The sequence below is a fragment of the Monodelphis domestica genome, chromosome 7, assembly GCF_027887165.1.
Source record: "Monodelphis domestica isolate mMonDom1 chromosome 7, mMonDom1.pri, whole genome shotgun sequence".
Lineage (NCBI taxonomy): Eukaryota > Metazoa > Chordata > Mammalia > Didelphimorphia > Didelphidae > Monodelphis > Monodelphis domestica.
Genome location: NC_077233.1, coordinates 274,939,700 through 274,958,700, shown reverse-complemented (window position 1 = coordinate 274,958,700; position 19,001 = coordinate 274,939,700). Strand labels below are relative to the sequence as shown.

Genomic DNA, 19,001 nt, shown 5'->3' with positions numbered 1-19,001 from the left:
CTGCAAAATGAGCTGAAGAAGAAAATGGCAGACCAGTTTAGTATCCTTGCCAAGAAAATCCCCAAAAGGGGTCAAGAAGAGTCAAATATAACTGAATATAACAACTAAATAACAAAATGTTTATCAGATTGTACTTTTTAAGTGTGTGCACATGTGTGTATGGTAGTCCAGAAAATTACACATTGAAATGAAGTACTGTAAACATAATAAAATGATGTTTCTTCATAAAACAAGATATCTTTAAGGTTTAGCATTATTTAGAAGATCATTAACCAAATTTATCACATATACAAACTTAAGCCTGGATCAATAATATGTAATATAAATAATCTATTATCTTATGTAATAGTATGTAAGTTTGAACTGGACACTGAGGCAGACTAAGCCAGCTGAAGAATTCCTCACTAGACTTCTGTTTTAGATGTGGCATTTTAAGTCTTTATGGAACCTGCCCAAGTACAGTTGAATTTGTTCTTCACCAGCAAAAGATGAAACAAACAATCTAAATAATTTGCTTAATAAACACATAAGCTAGAAGGAGAAGCTAAGATTAGAGGTGGCATTTCTACTGTGAGAATCCAGAACTGAAAGGGTTCTGTCTATTTTAATATGTTTTTTTTTTGTAACAAGTATTTAAAAATCTCATTTGGAATTTCCCCACCCACGCACAAGAAACCAGGCATTAAGTGGGGAAGTCAGTTCAGAGTGGGATGAGCTGTGAATGATACTCCCCATATATGCCTCACTAATTCCCAATTCCAAGAAATCTCAGCTTTGGAATTCTGCCCTTCAAGTGTAAATCCTACGTTATTCAGGTTTTTTCTACTCTAGTCATATAGTGCCTCTTCATCAAGGAATAGGGGTGACCTTGAACTTTTAAAAGCTTTGCTAGTGAGAGAAGCAAAATCTCGAGGAAGTTTTTGCTGAATTGAAAAGACCTTCAGACACTGGCTGGGCAACAATGGACAAGAAATCTGACTTCTGAGGAGTTAACTAGCTAAATTCCAATGGGTTCATTCCCTCATCTCTAGAAGGAATGGGTGGCTACCCATGGTGATGGTTTGCTTTGGTTACAACTCCTGAAACCATATATGTGTATCACAGTAATGGCCATGATCTTTATTGGTAGAAAGAGTACCTACATCAGGCTAGAAGCAGATTTCAGGGGGACCAAGAACTTGGATTGGAAAAAATGTACATCTTTATTTCAATATAATTGGTCTCCTTTGTAAATTTATGCATTTTAAAACATCACTCAGAGAAGGAACTGAAAGCTTCATCAGATCACCAAAAGAATCTCATGACATTAAATAGTTTAAGAGCCCCTAGCCTACACCAAAGGAGTCACCGATCATATGACTGAATGAAGCAGAGCATTTTATTTTGAGGTCCCCTTTTTAATATTCAGAATTAGAGTGGAAGTCGTGCTGGGTTCTCAAAAGTTATGCCAGCAAAGTACTTACTTTGCGACATTCTGTCACAACGGTAAAACTATAAGCCTAGCAATAGCCTGAGTTCTATGGGAAGCTCCAATATCAATAGGTTAGTCCTCAGATAATAAAATTTTAGCCATAGCAATTCCTGACACCATCTATTCATGTATGGATTTCAGTTCTTCATTGGAAGAGGGAGCACTGATGGCAGAAATCACAGTTCCTTGAAATATTGAAATTAGGTTTGCTTTTGTTTCTGTTTTTGATTTAGATTTTACAAAAAAAGGATCCTGTGAATTGTTTCACAAATAGTATTATTTCTTGAAAGTAAGCTTTGAGTATGCCACTGGGACGATAATGAGGAGCTCCCTTGTCCTGTGCCATAACAGGTTACCAACCTAAAGTGGTCAGGAATCTAATCAAAGTCCCCATCTAACATCCCTAGAAATGGTTCATTGGTTTTACCCTCACATTCATTATTCTGTCAGCCTCCAGAGCTCATCTTTGCAGGTCACAAAGAACTCAAAATCGGTAAACCACTTTGCTTCGAGATCCCTTCCCACTCCAAGTCTAGCGTATCTGTTTGCCATTGGAAACCTTTCCTAGCCTTCCCCCACACCATTTTAGTCTTCTTCTACCTCCCTACCTCCTACCCCCATTCTTTGATCCAGTGACACTGTGACACTGGCCTTGCTGTTCTTGAACAAAATAATCATTCTCCTACCATTTTCTTTGTGTCCCATGCCCAGAATTCTCCTTTCTTTTCTATCACACCGGCTACAGAAATCCTTTCTTGATCTGCCTTAATTCTAGTGTCTTCCTTCTGACGATTGCTTCAAATTTATCCTGATTCTTTGTACATAGTTATTACCATGTTATCTCCCTATTAGACTATGAGTCCTTTAAGACCAAGAACTGTCTTTTTCGCCTTCCTTTTTATCCCCGGAGATTAGCACAATGCCTGTCACATTCATATGCATTTAGTAAATGTTTATTGACTTTCTAACTGACTGATCCTATAATCTCATGACTCCGATTTAGCCTAGGCTCTGATGCTTAACATGAATATGATCTTGGATAAAGTCTGAGGCTTGGTTTCTTCACTTTGAAATGGAATAGTAACTAGAGCTGACATTTATTTATATCGTGTTTTAAAGTTTGCAGAGCATCTTAAATACATCTTCATTTGAGCCTCATGACAACTTTAGGGTAAGAACCTTAGGGGTTATTGCATCATCTGTAAAACATTTTGTGATTAAGATAACTAAGTAGCTCAGTGGATAGAGTGCCAGGTCTGGAGATAGGAGGTTCTGCGTTCAAATGTGACTTCAGGCAATTCCTAGCAGTGTGACCCTGGGCAAGTCACCTAACCCCAGTTATGTAGCCATTACCACTCTTCTGCCTTGGAACTGATACTTAGTATAGATTCTAAGACAGAATGTAAGAGTTTAAAAAAAAATTGTGGTGACTATAAAACACTATGTAAACTGATCTTGTTATTAAAGCAAGATATGCCCACAATGAAATATGATAGGAAAGGCAGAAGAAAGAATAAAATCAATTTCATGTTTTTCTTGGTGAAAGAAATGTAACTGGCAAAAAGAAATAGGATTAAAGACTAACACAAGGTGTGTGCATCCTTTCTTCTTTTCAAAAGGATTAATGAAACGCACTCGCAAAAAGAAGCATATTTATATGTTTTTACATTGGATGTATCCTTTAACTCATTAGAAAAGTTTTAAAACTTTTACTCTGCTATTTTTATTGATATTGGCTTAAGATTAGGATAGTATTCACTTCAGACAATTGGGATGAAGACAAACCATGTCAGAGATTCTCTGATCCTAATTAGTTCCTGAGTGAGAGTCAGATTGTGAGTATTCTGCCACTGCCTAATTATGTGATATAGGGCAAATGGTTTCCCCTGCATCTCAGTTAGTTCAACAGTAAAATGAAGGAGAAGAATGAGTAGGTAGCACAGTAGATGGAGAGCCAGGCCTGGAGTTGGAACATTCTGAGCTCAAATCTGACCTCAGATTCTTCCTAGCTGTGTGACCCTGGGCAAGTCATTTAACCCCAATTGCCTAGCCCTTGCTGGACTTCTGTCTTAGAATTGATCCTAAGACAGAAGTAAGAATTTAAAATAATAAAATAAAATAGAGAGACCAATAATTTTTAAATTTTCTTGCTGCGTTCTTTGAGTTCACTTGCCTTGGCTTACAGTAATGTCTGGCTTTCTTCAAACTTTGTTGTTCTGATATTCTTTGTTGAAGCTCTCTCCCTCTTTTTGTTTTTTGAGTTTGGAATCTGCCAATGTCTCCTTGAATATCTAATGCTTTAGAGAGACTACACAATGTTTGTTCTAAGAAATCTATTTTTGTTTGTCTTTTTAAATCATTTTGTAAAGCTCTGTCAGAACTAATTCCCATCCTTATTTCTTCCTTTAATTTTTTTTAATTAGCTTCTAAACCACTTTGAATACTTACGGTTCTTAAAGGTGATCTGTTATTTCTGAAGATCTTGTTTTTGTAGTACTATCACTATTGTGAATTTCATATTGCTTTTACTTGGTAGCATTTGTTTATTGCATTGGAACCTCTTTTTGGCTTACTCTTTTCCCTCGATCCTAGGGTTCTTATGAGATTGTCCATTGTGATAAATTCTTTCCTTTTGCTTCTGTTTTTATTATTCTTTTTCTTTACTGTATTCCATACTGTTTTGATGTGATAATGGGAAGCTAGATTGACATGTGCATATACCCAGCCATCTTGCCTCCCATCTCAAGATGATTTACTACTCTTTAGTCCTTATCTATCCAAGAGAAAAAGAGAAACAAACTACTGTTCTTTGAATAACTTTTCAAAGTTTATGACTTCTACTGGGCTTCCACAAGCATTGAATTTTAACTCCTTATTCCCTTATGATTGATGTCATTAATCTGTTTTAATATAGCCATACACTGAACAAATAATTTCTAACTAATTACACAAGGCTCATCTGATTTTCAGATCATCTACAAAAAACTTTTTTAGTATTTTTGAGATCAGCCTAATTCAAAACTCATCAAAATACAGTAGAAAGTGCCTTCGAGAATAGGGAACAAAGACCTAGAAGATAGTCAGTCTTAGATTCTTAAAGCTCCACACTGATATTTAAATTCACTGCCTTCTTTTTTCCATAAACTGAGAGACTTAACAGATTTGGTTTTCTTAATGTTTAGGATACCCATAGAGCACTCTTCATCCAACAACTCCGTCCTACCCAAAATTTACAGCCAAGAATAAAGCTGAAGATGTTTGGCCATTCAGGATCTGGAAAAACCACTCTTGTGGAGTCTCTCAAATGTGGACTCATAAGGAGCTTTTTCAGACGCCGAAGACCTAGACTTTCCTCCACTAATTCTACCAGGTTTCCACCTTCTCCCTTGTCTTCCAAGCCAACAGGTAAGATAATTCCTGGTTTGGTTAGTGTGTATTAGTTGTTTAACACTACGGTATCATGATCTGAGGATCATATTAATTCATAGTTCATTTAGCTATGTGTTAATTATCACCTTTCTAGAAAAGACTAGAGCCTAGATGAGAATATTCACATTGAGGGCAGAGAAACACCACCTACATAGAAGTTGTTGCAATTGAAATTAAGATAAACTGAGGCACAAAGCTCTGAGCACATTCAATTTATCTGTAAGGCTAGCAGTTACAAATAAAAGGGTCTCGACTTCTTGGTCACTCAAAAGACCATAAGGTAAGACATACTAACCTTCATGTAGGTTTGAGAATTCTAAGAGAACAAACAACAGGAAACATAAAACAATATGATTAGTTACAAAGTTTGAAGTTTCATAATAATGGTGAACAATATAATTGGATGGATTTAAGTCAACTGTGTAGGACTAAAAACCTCTTCTTCCATCTTGTTGCTGTGGAAAGCTCCACAGGTGGTGTCCACCTGCATGGATAACAGTCCAGACTTTCTTTTATTCTCTCAAAAATGGAGACCGGCAGGAGAAAATAGCCTGATAAGAAAAGAAAAGAAAAAAGAGAGTAGATGAAGAGAAGAGAAGAGAAGAGAAGAGAAGAGAAGAGAAGAGAAGAGAAGAGAAGAGAAGAGAAGAGAAGAGAAGAGAAGAGAAGAGAAGAGAAGAGAAGAGAAGAGAGAAGAGAAGAGAAGAGAAGAGAAGAGAAGAGAAGAGAAGAGAAGAGAAGAGAAGAGAAGAGAAGAGAAGAGAAGAGAAGAGAAGAGAAGAGAAGAGAAGAGAAGAGAAGAGAAGAGAAGACAGAAAATTTCTTATGGTCACCAACTTTAAAAGGCTGTCTTAATGATGCAGTGCCCCAGTCTGGGCATCTATAATTTAGGAAGTCTTCTTCTGTTAGTATTATCAGATTTTCCTCTTATTAACCTGAGTTATAAGTATCTTAAGGTAGTAATTAGCTAAAACTGGACTGGCTGGGTTTGGGATTGGAATACTTGTCCCCTGTTACTTAACAGCTTTTAGGAGAAGGATTACAAATTATCCTTGTCAAGGTAACACAGTGGAGAGAGCCCCAGGCCTGGAGTTGGGAGGACTTGGGTTCAAATATGGCCTCAGATGTGACTATGGACATCACTTAACCCTGTTTGCTAGCTCTCGTTCTTTTGTCTTAAAGTTATTACTAAAACAGAAAGTAAGAGTTTTTTTCAAAAACAAAACAAATTCTCCTTGTCTATATTTACCCAAACTGAAATACTCCTCTTTCTAGTAAGTTGGCTTCTATTAGTAGGCCTATATTTCATGAAAGTAGAGGAAATTTGAACAAGGGGCTTCACAACTAGGAATTAGGGAGAATGAAAACAAAAGCATTATTTAATAAAAAAGCAATCATAACGTACATTAATATGTATAATATATCATAAATGGGGGGGGGCAACTAGGTGGCTCAGTGGATTGTGATCCATTCCTAGAGACAGGAGGTCCTAGGTTCATATCTGGCCTCAGACACTTCCTAGCTTTGTAACTTTGGGCAAACCCTGCGCAAGTCACTTAACCCCAATTGCTTACTCTTTCCTGTCTTGGAGCCAACATCCGGTATTGATTCTAAGATGGAGGATCAGGATTTAAAAAAAAAAAACATAGTGTCCAGGACTGATGAACATCTTATATTCTGCTCTAGTGAAACTCCATTTAGTGTTAATGAATCCCCCGAAGTGGTCACATTCATTTCCGATTTGCACTATTCCAAATTGTAACAATCTAAAGTGTGATCATTGGTTCCAGTACATTGGAAATAGGCAATATGAATTTGAATGATGAATTGATCTAGAGGACTCGTTATTCACACAGATCAGGACCCTTGTTGTCATTAGTTTGGACAACAGGACTTCAAATGGCAACATCTAAAGATCAGTTGAAGAAATCAGGGATGTTCAGCCTAGAGAAGAGAAGACCTATATAGGAAAGCTATCTCTCTTCAACTATTTGAAGATATCTCATGGGGAAAGGGGCAGTTAGGTGGTTCAGTAGATAGACCAGCGGACCTGGAGTCAGGAAGATCAACGTTCAAATCTAGACTCAGACATTTAATAGCTATGTGACCTTGTGTCAAGTTAGTTAACCTTGGTTGCCTCAGTTTCTTCATCTGAAAAATGAGCTGGAGAAGGAAATGACAAACTGCTCCAGTATCTTTGCCAAGAAAACCCCAAGTGGGATCACAGAGAATTACATATGACTTAAAAGACTGAACAACCATGACAACCTTGGGGAAAATGTTGGGATGTGTTTTGCTTGACTGAATGGAGGGCAGAACTAGGAGAAATGAGTAGAAATTTCAGAGTCAGATTAAGGCTTGGCACAAGGTGGGGAAAACTCCCTTACCATTCAAAACATTCAAGAGTACAATGGGCTGTCTTGAAAGGAAATACGTTCCTCTCATTGGGAGGACTTCAAGCCAAAGACTGGATAACCAGTTGTGAAGTTTATCATGGAAGGGGTTCTTGCTCAGAGATGGATTGAACTAATGGGATATTTCAGGTCCCAATAGGGACATTTCAGAATCTAGTGATGAGGTGATCTGAGCTAGTCATATGCCAGCATTGGAGGGCCTTATTCCAGGGTAGAAACACCCATTTTGAGTAAAAGAGTCTATAATTTCTCTTAAATTCCATTCAGAGACAAGGAATGATTGTAAGTAGGTGAGAACTGAGCTTCTCAATGGTTTTCATGACCAATGACAATTTGGTAGTTTTATTACTCCAAATCCTGTCTTCCATATGGAGTATTACAGAAGATTCTCATTTGTTTCCAGTAATAAAATTAATAACAAAATACAGAAAATAGCTAATATTTCTGTAGTGCTTAACAATAATCTGGATACTCATTACACATATCTAAGATTAATATTCATTATTAACATTTCCTCCACCACTTTCTTCAGTCTATCCTATCAACAAAACAATAACATAAGCCTCGATTTGTAGCATTCGCTGATTTCTAAGGTGTAAATGCAACGAGCTCCAGCACACCATTATACCCTTTTTTTTTTTGCAAATGAGAAGCCTGGAGTCCAAATGTGTCTCCCCAAGGACAAATAGCATGTCTGTTGCAGAGCTAGAATTTAAACCAAGGTCTCCTTTTATTCAGCCTAACTATCTTTTCCCCCACATTATACTAGTATTCTTTCCATCACTCCCATCTTCTCCCCTAATGGCAATTTAAAGGGGGAGGTGGTATTTGGAAAGAAAAAAAAGTAGACTATAAAGGGCAGCTAGATGGGTCAGTGGATAGAGAGCCAGGCCTGGAGTTGGGAGGTCTTTCATTAAAATGTGGCCATAGATACTATCTAGCTATGTGACCTTGGATAAGCTACTTAACCCCTATTGCCTAGCCCTTACCACTCTTCTGCCTTGGAACCAATACTTAGTATTAATTCTATGATGGAAGATAAGGGTTTTTTTTTTTATTTAAAAAAATGTTTTACGTAGACAAGGACACACAATCCCTCCAACTTCTTTCTCATGAGGCTAAAAGGACAATAGAAACTTCCATGGATGTGTATCAGGACCTGAATCTAAAAAAATAAAAGTAAAAATTCCAACTGTCAGTCTGAAAGTACAATCTTGATCCCAGTTGTTGAAATATGCTCAGATGGCTCTGTTCTTTGTGCCCTCTTATGATTGAAGATGTATCAGATCTGAGATCTCTGAGCCAGCCAGAACTCAATAGCTAAGGTGGGGCCTTAGGGTTGGGGTATGCAGAAATGTAGATCTGCATTACTCTCCTCCCCCCATTCCTCCTCAGAACAACTTCATTAGCCCCTGGAGCCTTCTTGTTTGAGTCTGCCTGACATGATGCCCTTCAAATAGGTTCTTTACAAAATATGGCTCAGACGTGCTAGTTTATCAGTGAGCACCACAGAAGGTAGAGGCCTTGCAGGAGGTGTTTAAATACACCAGGTCATGAAATTTAATGGTATCTAAATTCTTTTAAGGGACTCTGTATAGTAAACTAAGTGATTCTCCCCAAGATGTCTTGAATACTTAGGAATAAATAGCCTTCCTGAGAAGCTTTCTCCACCTTTTCCTCTCTTAAAGTTAATCCATAGATAATTTTATTTGCTAGTCTTTAAATTTCTACTTCATACTCTCTTGTTGATTATTTTTTTTTACCCCCAAGGCTAAGGTTTATAAGAAGACAGAGTATTTGTATTCTTAAACTGAAGTTGATCAGATTATTTAAAAGCTCTCAAGGCTTTTTTTTTTTTTTCTGGGTGTCTCCCTCCAGATCTTCCAATCACTTACAACTATGCATTCTGGAATGCCAGATCCATAATTAACTAACTTCCTTTCATCCTAAACCTTCCCCTTTCTTATTCCTTCTATCTCCTAGTGGTCCCTGAAATCTGGCACCTTTCTGATGACTCTATTCACCCACCCCAACTCAGATGACTCATTTTACTCAGGTTCCATGACTCACTCCTTACTCCTCCCCAGTCACACATAAGGATAGTCACACACTGGATCTCACCATTTCACATATTTTCCATTTTCTTAAAAATGCTGGCATTAATTTGGAGGGTTTTTTCTTTTTTTTTTTTTAATTAAAACTCAGTAAGAGAGTCTAAATTCAATATTTGCCTTATATTTCTCTGATTTGTTTTCTAAGTCCAAGTCTTCCTTTTTCTCAGAAAGAAAGGCTCTTCACTCAGAAATTGAATTATCCATTACCAAAAATACACATTTGATCCATTTTACTTTTTGTCAAGAGTTTTATTTTGAGGTTGAGTTTGGAGGCTTTTCATATTGAGTAAACAGGACTAAGGGTATTTATGTCTTTCTCTTTTACATGAATAGGTCCTCATTTTTTTTCTTGTGGTAATCTATCATATCAATTTTGAAAAAAGAAAAAAAATGCTGTCATTGCTCTATTTGATCGTGACTTCCTATAATTCCGTATCTCCCTATGCCTCACTCCTTCCTAACACCATTTTGCACCCTCATCAAGACGTCCAATGCATTTTTTTCACAGTGGCATTTCAGGTTCTTCCCTTACCTTGTTCTGACTTTATTTCTCTCACTGTCCACTAACCCTATAGTTTAACTCGTTCTACTCTCAATCCAGTATTTACAAATTCCTGAAATTCTTGTCCTGTCCCTAATCATGATTTGTCAGACCCCAACTCTGAATTCCTTTGCTCCTCCTATTTACATCCTTCTGAATGGAGCTTGATTATGATACTGATTAGACCACTACAGATTTGTTATATGATTTCACCCAGGCTAGTGAGGCAATAATTCCTTTACATCTCCCCAATCAGTTGACTATCTCACATGCCAAAAGTGGCTAATCCAGACCTTTTCACACTTCACAAACAAACCTGAAGCCATTTGTTGAAAGCTTCCCTGGTCTTCCCTCCTCCTTATCTCATATCATTCAGTATCCTCACTATCTCCTCTGTCTGTCTCTCTCTGTTTCTCTCTGTCTCTGTCTGTCTGTCTGTCTGTCTGTATCATCTCTCCGGTATCTGATGAAGAAATGACTCTTCTCTTTGCTAAGGCAAAACCCTTCTACCCTTGGTCCCTTCTGCCTGTACCTTCTCCAGCAGATTGTCCCCACTATCATTTCCATCCTCTATGTTATCTTCAGTCTCTCTTCCATCTACTTGCTCCTTCCCTAGTGCTTATTAACATACCTATTACTAAAAGAAAAAAGCAGAATAAAGTGAAAAACAACCCTCACTTGATCCTATTATCTATACCATCTTTCACCCAATATTTCTTTTCTCCTTAATAAATAACCATCTTTTAAAATGTTTTATTTTTTCCATATTACATATAAATATAATTCCTAATATTCACTTTCTGACATTTTACAATCCGTGTTCACTCTCTTCCCTTGCCCTAAACCTCCCACCCCCCCCAAAAAAGGCAAGACATATGATATAGGTTGTGCAGATGTTATCATATAGTACATATTTCCATGTTCATGTTAGGAAATGAGACATTTATTGCTTACACTAGAGGAAAGTTCATGGAGGAAATAAAGTAAACAATGATATGTTTCAGCCTGCATTTGGACTCCATTTGCTTCTTTTTTGGCGGCGGATATCCTTTTTTTTGTCAAGTCCCCTGGAGTCATCCTGGATCCTTACCTGGCTGAGAATAGTTGTCCTTTACCACTGATCCTTACACATTTTTGTTGTTACTGTGTACAATGTTCTCCGTGTTCTGCTCACTTCACTATTTATCACCACATATAAGTCTTTCCTGGTGGTTTGTTTTTGGTTTTTTTTTTTGTGATCATCTTGTCATTTCTTATGGCACAATAATATTCCATTACAAGCATATACCACAACTTGTTCAGGCATTCCCCAGTTGATAGACCATCGATAACCTTTTTGATCACCATGGGGTGCTTCCACTTTTTCTCTTCTTACACTCTGCTATCTGGCTTCTGACCCTAGTTTACTAAAACAGATCTTTCCAAATTTAACCACTGATATATTAATTGTCAAATCTAATGGCCTTTTCTCAAAAATCATCCTTCTTGACTTCCCCCTACTCCAATGAATCCTTTTCTCATCTGGCAAACTGATACAGGTTTTACAACATCACCCCATCCTGATCCTTCTCAATGACCTCCAGTTCTCTGTTTGACATCATGACTTTTCATGATCTGACCACTTCCTACATTTCCATTCTTATAGTTTACTTTCTTTCATGTACTCCGTGATCTACCTTCAAGTACTAAGTACCATTGACTCTTTAATCTCGATTATGATGTAATAGGTTATATGAGAGTTTTAGAGAGGACTAGCCAATTTCAATGCCTACCAAGCCCTTTTCAGGGCTGGTCATCCATCTTTGGTATCCACCTGCCACTCAACTTTCACATGTGGCTACAAGAAACTATAGTATGCACAGCGGCTACACCCTTGCAAAATAATCTCTGAGGATGGGCTAAAACATGTTGAGGATAATTGACAGGCCTCAGACACATTGATGTGTTATGTATAATTATCCTAAAATCCAAGGTTTGAAATCTTTTGAAGAAATTTCAAGAAAATAAACTTGCCAACACCCCAAATCAAGAAAGCAGATCATTTGGAAAAGGTGCCATAAGGAAGCCTGTGAAAATCACATACTGCATCAAAAGGTCCAGAGTGAACTTTGGGATATAATGAACTGAACTTAAGGGGATTGAACATATCATTTATTCTGAATGTAAACTCTTATGCCAAAGGGAAATGCCCCCTAATTGGCTTTTTTGTCAATGTGTCTATCAATCATTGTTTCTGTTTTCTTTTTTTATTTCCCTCCTATCCCCAAATTATTGTAATTTCCCCTTAGAAAGTACAATATTCTATACACCTCTAGTAAGAGAATCTTTAGAAGTATTGTGGAAAAGAGAGAAATTATAAGGCATGCAGCAAGACAAGAAGCAACGGCTGGAGGTTGATCAGCTGTCAATCAAAGGAAGATTCCATTTGAAATGTTACTGGGAAACAGTTGAAGGCAAGAGCCAACTTCTGACTGATTTCTGGGCCTCTTGGCTCATGGTGGTGACTTTGAAAGAAGAAACTGGGTTTATCTCTGGGACTTGGAGTAATCAATCTGGAAGTGGCCTGGCTGATTTTAAGGCAGAAGAAGAAGGACAATAGTCCATATATCTCTCTCTGACTGGCTCTGTTTCATGGTAGTGACTGAATTGCCATTTCTCTCAATATCCTCCAACCTAAGGCTCACTGTAGATAATAGGGAAACCTCCAACCCTCTTACTTCCATTCTCTACCCTTTCCTGTCTTCCCCAAATAAATCCCTTACTTCAGATAAAAGAAGATAAAGACTATATCATTTGAAACATCATAGCTCACCCTGAGTGACTTAGAAAGAGGCTGAAGAAGAAGGGGGGAGGAGAAGGAGAGGGAGACTGGAGAAGAGGGAGGAATAGGAAGAAAGGGAGGTATAGAGGGAGGAGGGTAGGCAAAAGGAAGATAGCTGCCTGATCTATTAGTTGTAAAGTACCCATCAAATATACCCCCCCCCCAAGAGTATCTATTACAGTATAAGCTGGTTATTTGAAATGATTCATTGGGGAGACTAGGCATGTTAATCTCCCAAAATCCTCAATTGGGGAGATTTCAACATGCCCCTTTCCCAAAAAAATCATGGGGGTATTGTTAGAAGGGAATTCCGCTCCCTTTGTTTTTTATTTAATCAATTAGGGACCTGCCAGTCCTTAACATTGTGATGTGCAGGGATACACACACACCCACAGTGAAAGGAAGTTGAAACCAACAAGACAGGAAATTGACCCCACAGACATTGAAAGGGTCATAACATTGCTTTGAAAGACATTCTTAGGAAGAAAGGAAGATCTGAGCTTTCTATGAGCATTGTCTTAGGTTGAATGGCACAGGAATAAACTTCTTCTTAAAATAATATAAACTTAATATAGGTGACTATTGGTCTCTATATCCAATGACTGGAGAATGACTATTGAAACTGTGATACATCATTATAATATATGATTCCACCAGAATTTCATGACAGATCTCATAGATTGGTTTGGAAGGATTATCAGAGCAGTCCCAGCTTTTGCTGCTACCAAGCCGCCATCTTGGCTCCACAACCCCCTGACAGATGTCATAGAGGTAATTCCCCCTCTCCTTCGTGAAGTTGGGCCAGCTTTTCCCTAAAAGGTATTTAAACTGTTCCTAAAAGTTGAATTGGCTAAGAAATTACCTTCAGGACTTTGATATAAGTCTCTTGTCTCTTGGGTACAAAATAGCCAGAACCTGAGGGGCTGAAGTTCCTCCATGAAGTTTTCAAGACCTTAGAATACAGCCTCACCAAATCTAGGGCACTGTATTCAACCTTCTCAAAACTTTGCTTGGGATGAATATCCCTTCCATTCTCTGAATAATATCCTTTCCCTTGCTCTGGTTAGGTAAACTTCCTTTTGTTCCCTATCAGATGCATTCCAAGTATATATTTTCATTCCAGTTTTGGACTTAAGCTACCAAGGGAACAGCCTATTTCAACAGATATAAAGAATCCAAAAGAACCCAGAAAGATTTATAGGATGTGATGAAGAGTGAAGAAAGCAGAATCAAAACACGTCATGAGATCACAGGATCTCAGTTGGAACAGAACACAGAAGCCATCTAGGATCTACTCTACTTGAGCAAGGATCCTCTCTACAGAATACCCAATGAGGAATCAGCCAAACCTTGTTGAAAGACCTCTAGCACTGCGATAACAGAGAGAGACAAGACAAGGAGAGACAGAACCACTCATTTATAAAATCAAGCAAAGGTCTTAAGTAGATGTGTATAAATGTACATACACTTAATGTCTATACATGTGTATATGTGTATATAGCATGGCTGTTGTATGATATATATATATATATATACATATATATATATATACATGGGCACATATGTATATTTTTGTCATCAGTCACCCAAAATTATATTTGTATTATGAGAAGCAGCTTGGGATAGTGGAGAGAGCACAGAAGCAAGAGTCAGGGCATTTGGATCCTAATTCCAGCTTGACTACTAAATAGCTCCAAAGTTGTGAGCCGCCTAATATGCCTCGGTTTCTTTATCTGTTAAAGGAGGGGAAATAATCTGTAATGTTGCATCCAGATCTAATAATCTAAACTGTCTGCCTTTTCTTCTTTATTCCTTTTCTAGTACCCAAAACTGTCCTCGGTACTTAACTGTTTTTTCCTTATTACTTCCCTTTGGGACTTTCTCTTAAGACAGTCTGTACTCTTTTGTGTTTGTTGGTTTTTATTGTTTTTCATACTATTTTAATATTCATTTAAGAATGTCAGTCAACTACAAGGCTGCCCTGAGGAAGAATAGAAGAATCTTTCTTTAAGATATTCCTTTAATATCTTTAATAATTAAAGAAATAAAGATATTTCTTTAAGATATTAAGATATTTAAGGATTCCAAGCTAGAAGGGACCATGGAGAATATATAGTCCAACTTCACACTTTGTGGATGTGGAATTAAGTATCTTTTTTCTCATGGACAAGAGTTATTAATTGCTGTTTACAGCATAGTCCTTAGAAGAAATGGGACAGTTCAACAAAATGCCCTCTTAATTGATGTGAGCTTTTCTTGTGTGTGAAGTGACTGACTTTTTCTCTTGTGCACCCTAGTCTCCGTTAGTATCAACAACCTGTACCCTGGCTGTGAAAATGTAAGCGTGAGAAGCCGTAGCATGATGTTTGAGCCAGGCCTCACCAAAGGGATGCTGGAAGTATTTGTGTCTCCTTCCCACCATTCTCACTGCTCAGCTGATGACCAGTCCACCAAAGCAATTGATATCCAGAATGCCTATCTGAATGGTATGTTCCATTTGTGGTTCTTATAAAGAGGGGCTGTTCTTTCCTAAAGGTTACAGAAACCTTTGATGTCTTTTAAAAGAGGATTTATCAGGGGCAGGTAGTTGGTTCAGTGGATTGAAAGCCAAGCTTAGAGATGGAAGATCCTGGGTTCAAATCTGGCTTCAAACACTTCCTAGCTGTGTGACCCTGGGCAAGTCACTTAACCCCCATTGCCTAGCCCTTACTGTTCTTTTGCCTTGGAACCGATATATAGTATTGATTCTAAGATGGAAGGTGAGGGGTTAAAAAACAATTCAAGTGACCACAAGGAATTTCCAAATACTTCAAGGGAGCAGGAAGTATTTGATTATTATTGAAACACATGAAAAATTAATTAAAAAAGGATTTCCTTCATTAAGCTAACAATATATCCTAAAGTTGCCACCCCTGGGCCACTACACTTTTTGGCCCAATTCTCAACCAGCTAATCCTCAGAAGCAACTACTTTGTCTTATGTATCTCTTTCCCTGGGAGTTAGTGCTTAACAAAGCTATAAAAAGGCCCATTCCCAACATCATTTGATTGTAGGTATTTTTTAAATGTTTATGTGCCGGGGGCAGCTGGGTAGCTCAGTGGATTGAGAGACAGGCCTAGAGACGGGGGTCCTAGGTTCAAATCTGGCCTCAGACACATCCCAGCTGTGTGACCCTGGGCAAGTCACTTGACCCCCATTGCCTAGCCCTGACCACTCTTCTGCCTTGGATCCAATACACAGTATTGACTCCAAGATGGAAGGTGAAGGTTTAAAAAAATATTTATGTGCTAAGGATTCAGTGTCTAATCTTTACCATATATCAAAATGCAATTAAAATATGCATGTTTAGCTCCTATGACTTTAGCTTTGTGTTCTTTGATAGTATGTATGTGTAGGATCAGATTTTCAAAAAATGGTGCAGAAGATGAAATTTGTCTTCACCTCATCCCATCTGCTTTTTTTTTTAACCTTCTATATTAGTATTTTTTTAAACCCTCACCTTCCATCTTAGAATCAATACTGTGAATTGGTTCCAAGGCAGAAGAGTGGTAAGGGCTAGGCAATGGGGGTCAAGTGACTTGTCCAGGGTCACATAGCTAGGAAGTATCCGAGACCAGATAACTAGGACCTCCTAGGTCCATGCCTGACTATCCACTGAATCACCTACCTGCCCTCCTTAGTATCAATTCCTAGAAGACTAGCAAGGGCTAGGCAGTCAGGGTTAAAATAATTGCTTAGAGTCACACAGCTAAGAAGTATCTGAGGCTAGATTTGAATGCAGGTCTTCCTGACTCTAGACCTGTAGTTCTATCCACTTTGCTAATCCGCTGCCCCACCCCATTTGCTTTGTGAAGCCTCTCTCTCTTTTACTCATATCCCACTCTCTTCCCTTTCAAAGTGGTCATTCTGGCTCCATATTCATGGGACTTTGTTTTCAGCTTTCTGGTAGACAAATCCCAGATGACTTATCCTCATATTTTATTTTTTTTATTTTATTAAATTATTTTATTTTATTATTTTTTCTATTTTTTATTTTTACCATTTTTTAATTTTTATTTTATATATATTATATTATTTATATTTTATTATATATTTATATTATATATATAATTTTATTATTATTATTATTAGTCATTAAAGATAAGGCTTGTTTACATTTTAGTAGGGAATCCTAGAAAAGTCTTTGAAATCCAAAGCAATTCATCTTAACTGAGGCAGATGAGGGGAGGGAAGTGGGTCTTCAGAGCAAACCATCTCAGCTCTTATCATAAAACTCCATCCTGGTTCTGGTGTCATAGGCGATCCGTCCATCATTAAACATTTATTAAGCTCCTACTTTGTTCTAGGCTCCTTACTAAATCCCAAGAAGAGGCAAAAGCCAGCTCTTGCCCATGAGGAGCTTACAACCTAATGGGCAAGACAGCATACAAACAGGGGAGGCACTAGGATTAGGAGCTGTTGGGAAAGACTTCCTATAAAACTGGAGTTTAGTTGCAATTTAAAGGAAGCCATGGAAGTCATTGGCTGGAGTTAGGAGGGAAAGAGTTTCGGTCATGGAGGGCAACTAAGGAAAGTGCCCAGGGTGGAGAGATGGTGGCTTGTTCATGGAAGTCGGGACCAGTGTCACTAGATCAAAGAGTATGTGGTGGGGAGTAAGACATACCCCAAGAGAAGACTAAGTGAGAGTGGGGAAAGTTGCTGGTGGGTCTCAAGAGACCCAAAGGTATATTCTAGGTCATTTTAATAATTCCATCTAATATTCTTTGGGACACAATATCAATATCACTGTACCCTACTCATAGAGAACGAACTAATTTTCCAGCAAGTATAAATTGGACAACCTTGGCTTCAGAAGGTGGTTGTCCTTTAACTTTTGTCTTCAACATCCCTCCTAAGCATCTTTTCTCCCAGTTCTACATCCAAGATGGCACCCCCTTTTCTCCTCAGTGCCTTCTCCAGGTTTAATAGATTGTTTTAGGAATTCACATGGCCAAAAAATTAATCATCCTATGATCCATCCTCTGGGGATGACTTGCTTTAAATTTAATTAGGCTTTATCCTTGGTCTGCACAAAAGCTGTCCATCAGAAGATTCATTTTTAAAACCTTTCCTGCTTGAAAGACATGGCCTAGGGTTGTGCTTCATTACCCCAACCTCTCGATAAGAGTTCCCTTCTATGCCATCATAGAACATCAAAATAAACCTCATTGTGAATTTTAAATTGCTTTTTTTAGGTATATAATTTACACAAAATATGCCTCCATCAGTGGTCTGGTGTTAAGATTTATTCATAATTCTGTGATTTAATATTGGAATAGCTCTCGAGATACATACAAAGAAATGCTGCCTCAGGCTCTATCTGGTCTCCTAGATGGTTTTGGGAGAAACTAGGGGAAGTTTAGCCTTTTGCTATTTGAAGACACAATAATTTTTATTTCTCTCTCTGCAGGAGTTGGTGATTTCAGTGTGTGGGAGTTCTCCGGGAATCCTGTTTATTTCTGCTGTTACGATTATTTTGCAGCAAACGATCCCACTTCAATTCACGTAGTACTTTTCAGCCTTGAAGAACCTTATGAGATCCAGTTAAATCAAGTGATTTTCTGGCTAAGTTTCCTAAAGTCACTTGTCCCTGTGGAAGAACCCATAGGTAAGCCATAGATAATGCACGTGCATGTGAATGTTTCTATGGCAGACAATGAGGATATTGTGGTTTCCTCTTTGATGTTGAGTTTTGTTTTTTCTCTCCTCATGTGTCTCCTACTCTTCATGACTTTCCAAGGCATTTAGCATACTCGTATTTTCAGGAAGCATTTCATGAGTCTCGTCAGGAGCTTGAGCTGACAGTTGTACATTTCTGCATCTCTCTCTATGTTCCACCTTTCTAAACCCATGTACACTTTGTGCTGACTAGCTGATAAAACTGTTTCATTCTTCTAATTGTTAAAAAGCAATAGATTTGTGGAACTGATTTTTGTGAGCATTTTTAAAACCACTTCTCAGATCCTCTTTTAAACACTAATTTAACACCCGGCTGTTTCTCACTGTCACTTGAATCAAATTAGGTGGTGGACTTTTGTAACCATGAAGTTACTGTTTCTGTTTTGTAGAAGTCCAAAAGGTCTACTTTGGGACCCACTTTAATTTTTCTCAAAGTAGAAAATCCACTGAAACCATTGGAAGCCCAGGCAGCAATATTAAAAGTAATGCAAAT

General features: G+C 37.9%; 1 protein-coding gene across 4 annotated transcripts in view; it reads left to right on the top strand.

The window, feature by feature from the left end:
- DAPK1 (death associated protein kinase 1) overlaps positions 1-19,001 on the top strand; it is a 271,050-nt gene that overhangs the window by 234,088 nt on the left and 17,961 nt on the right. For all 4 annotated transcript variants that reach the window (XM_007497913.3, XM_007497912.3, XM_007497914.3 and 1 more), the window contains exons 20-22: positions 4,654-4,876; positions 15,088-15,276; positions 18,240-18,437. In XM_007497913.3, the coding sequence (XP_007497975.1) occupies positions 4,654-4,876; positions 15,088-15,276; positions 18,240-18,437 (610 nt within the window). The remainder of the gene's footprint in view (positions 1-4,653; positions 4,877-15,087; positions 15,277-18,239; positions 18,438-19,001) is intronic.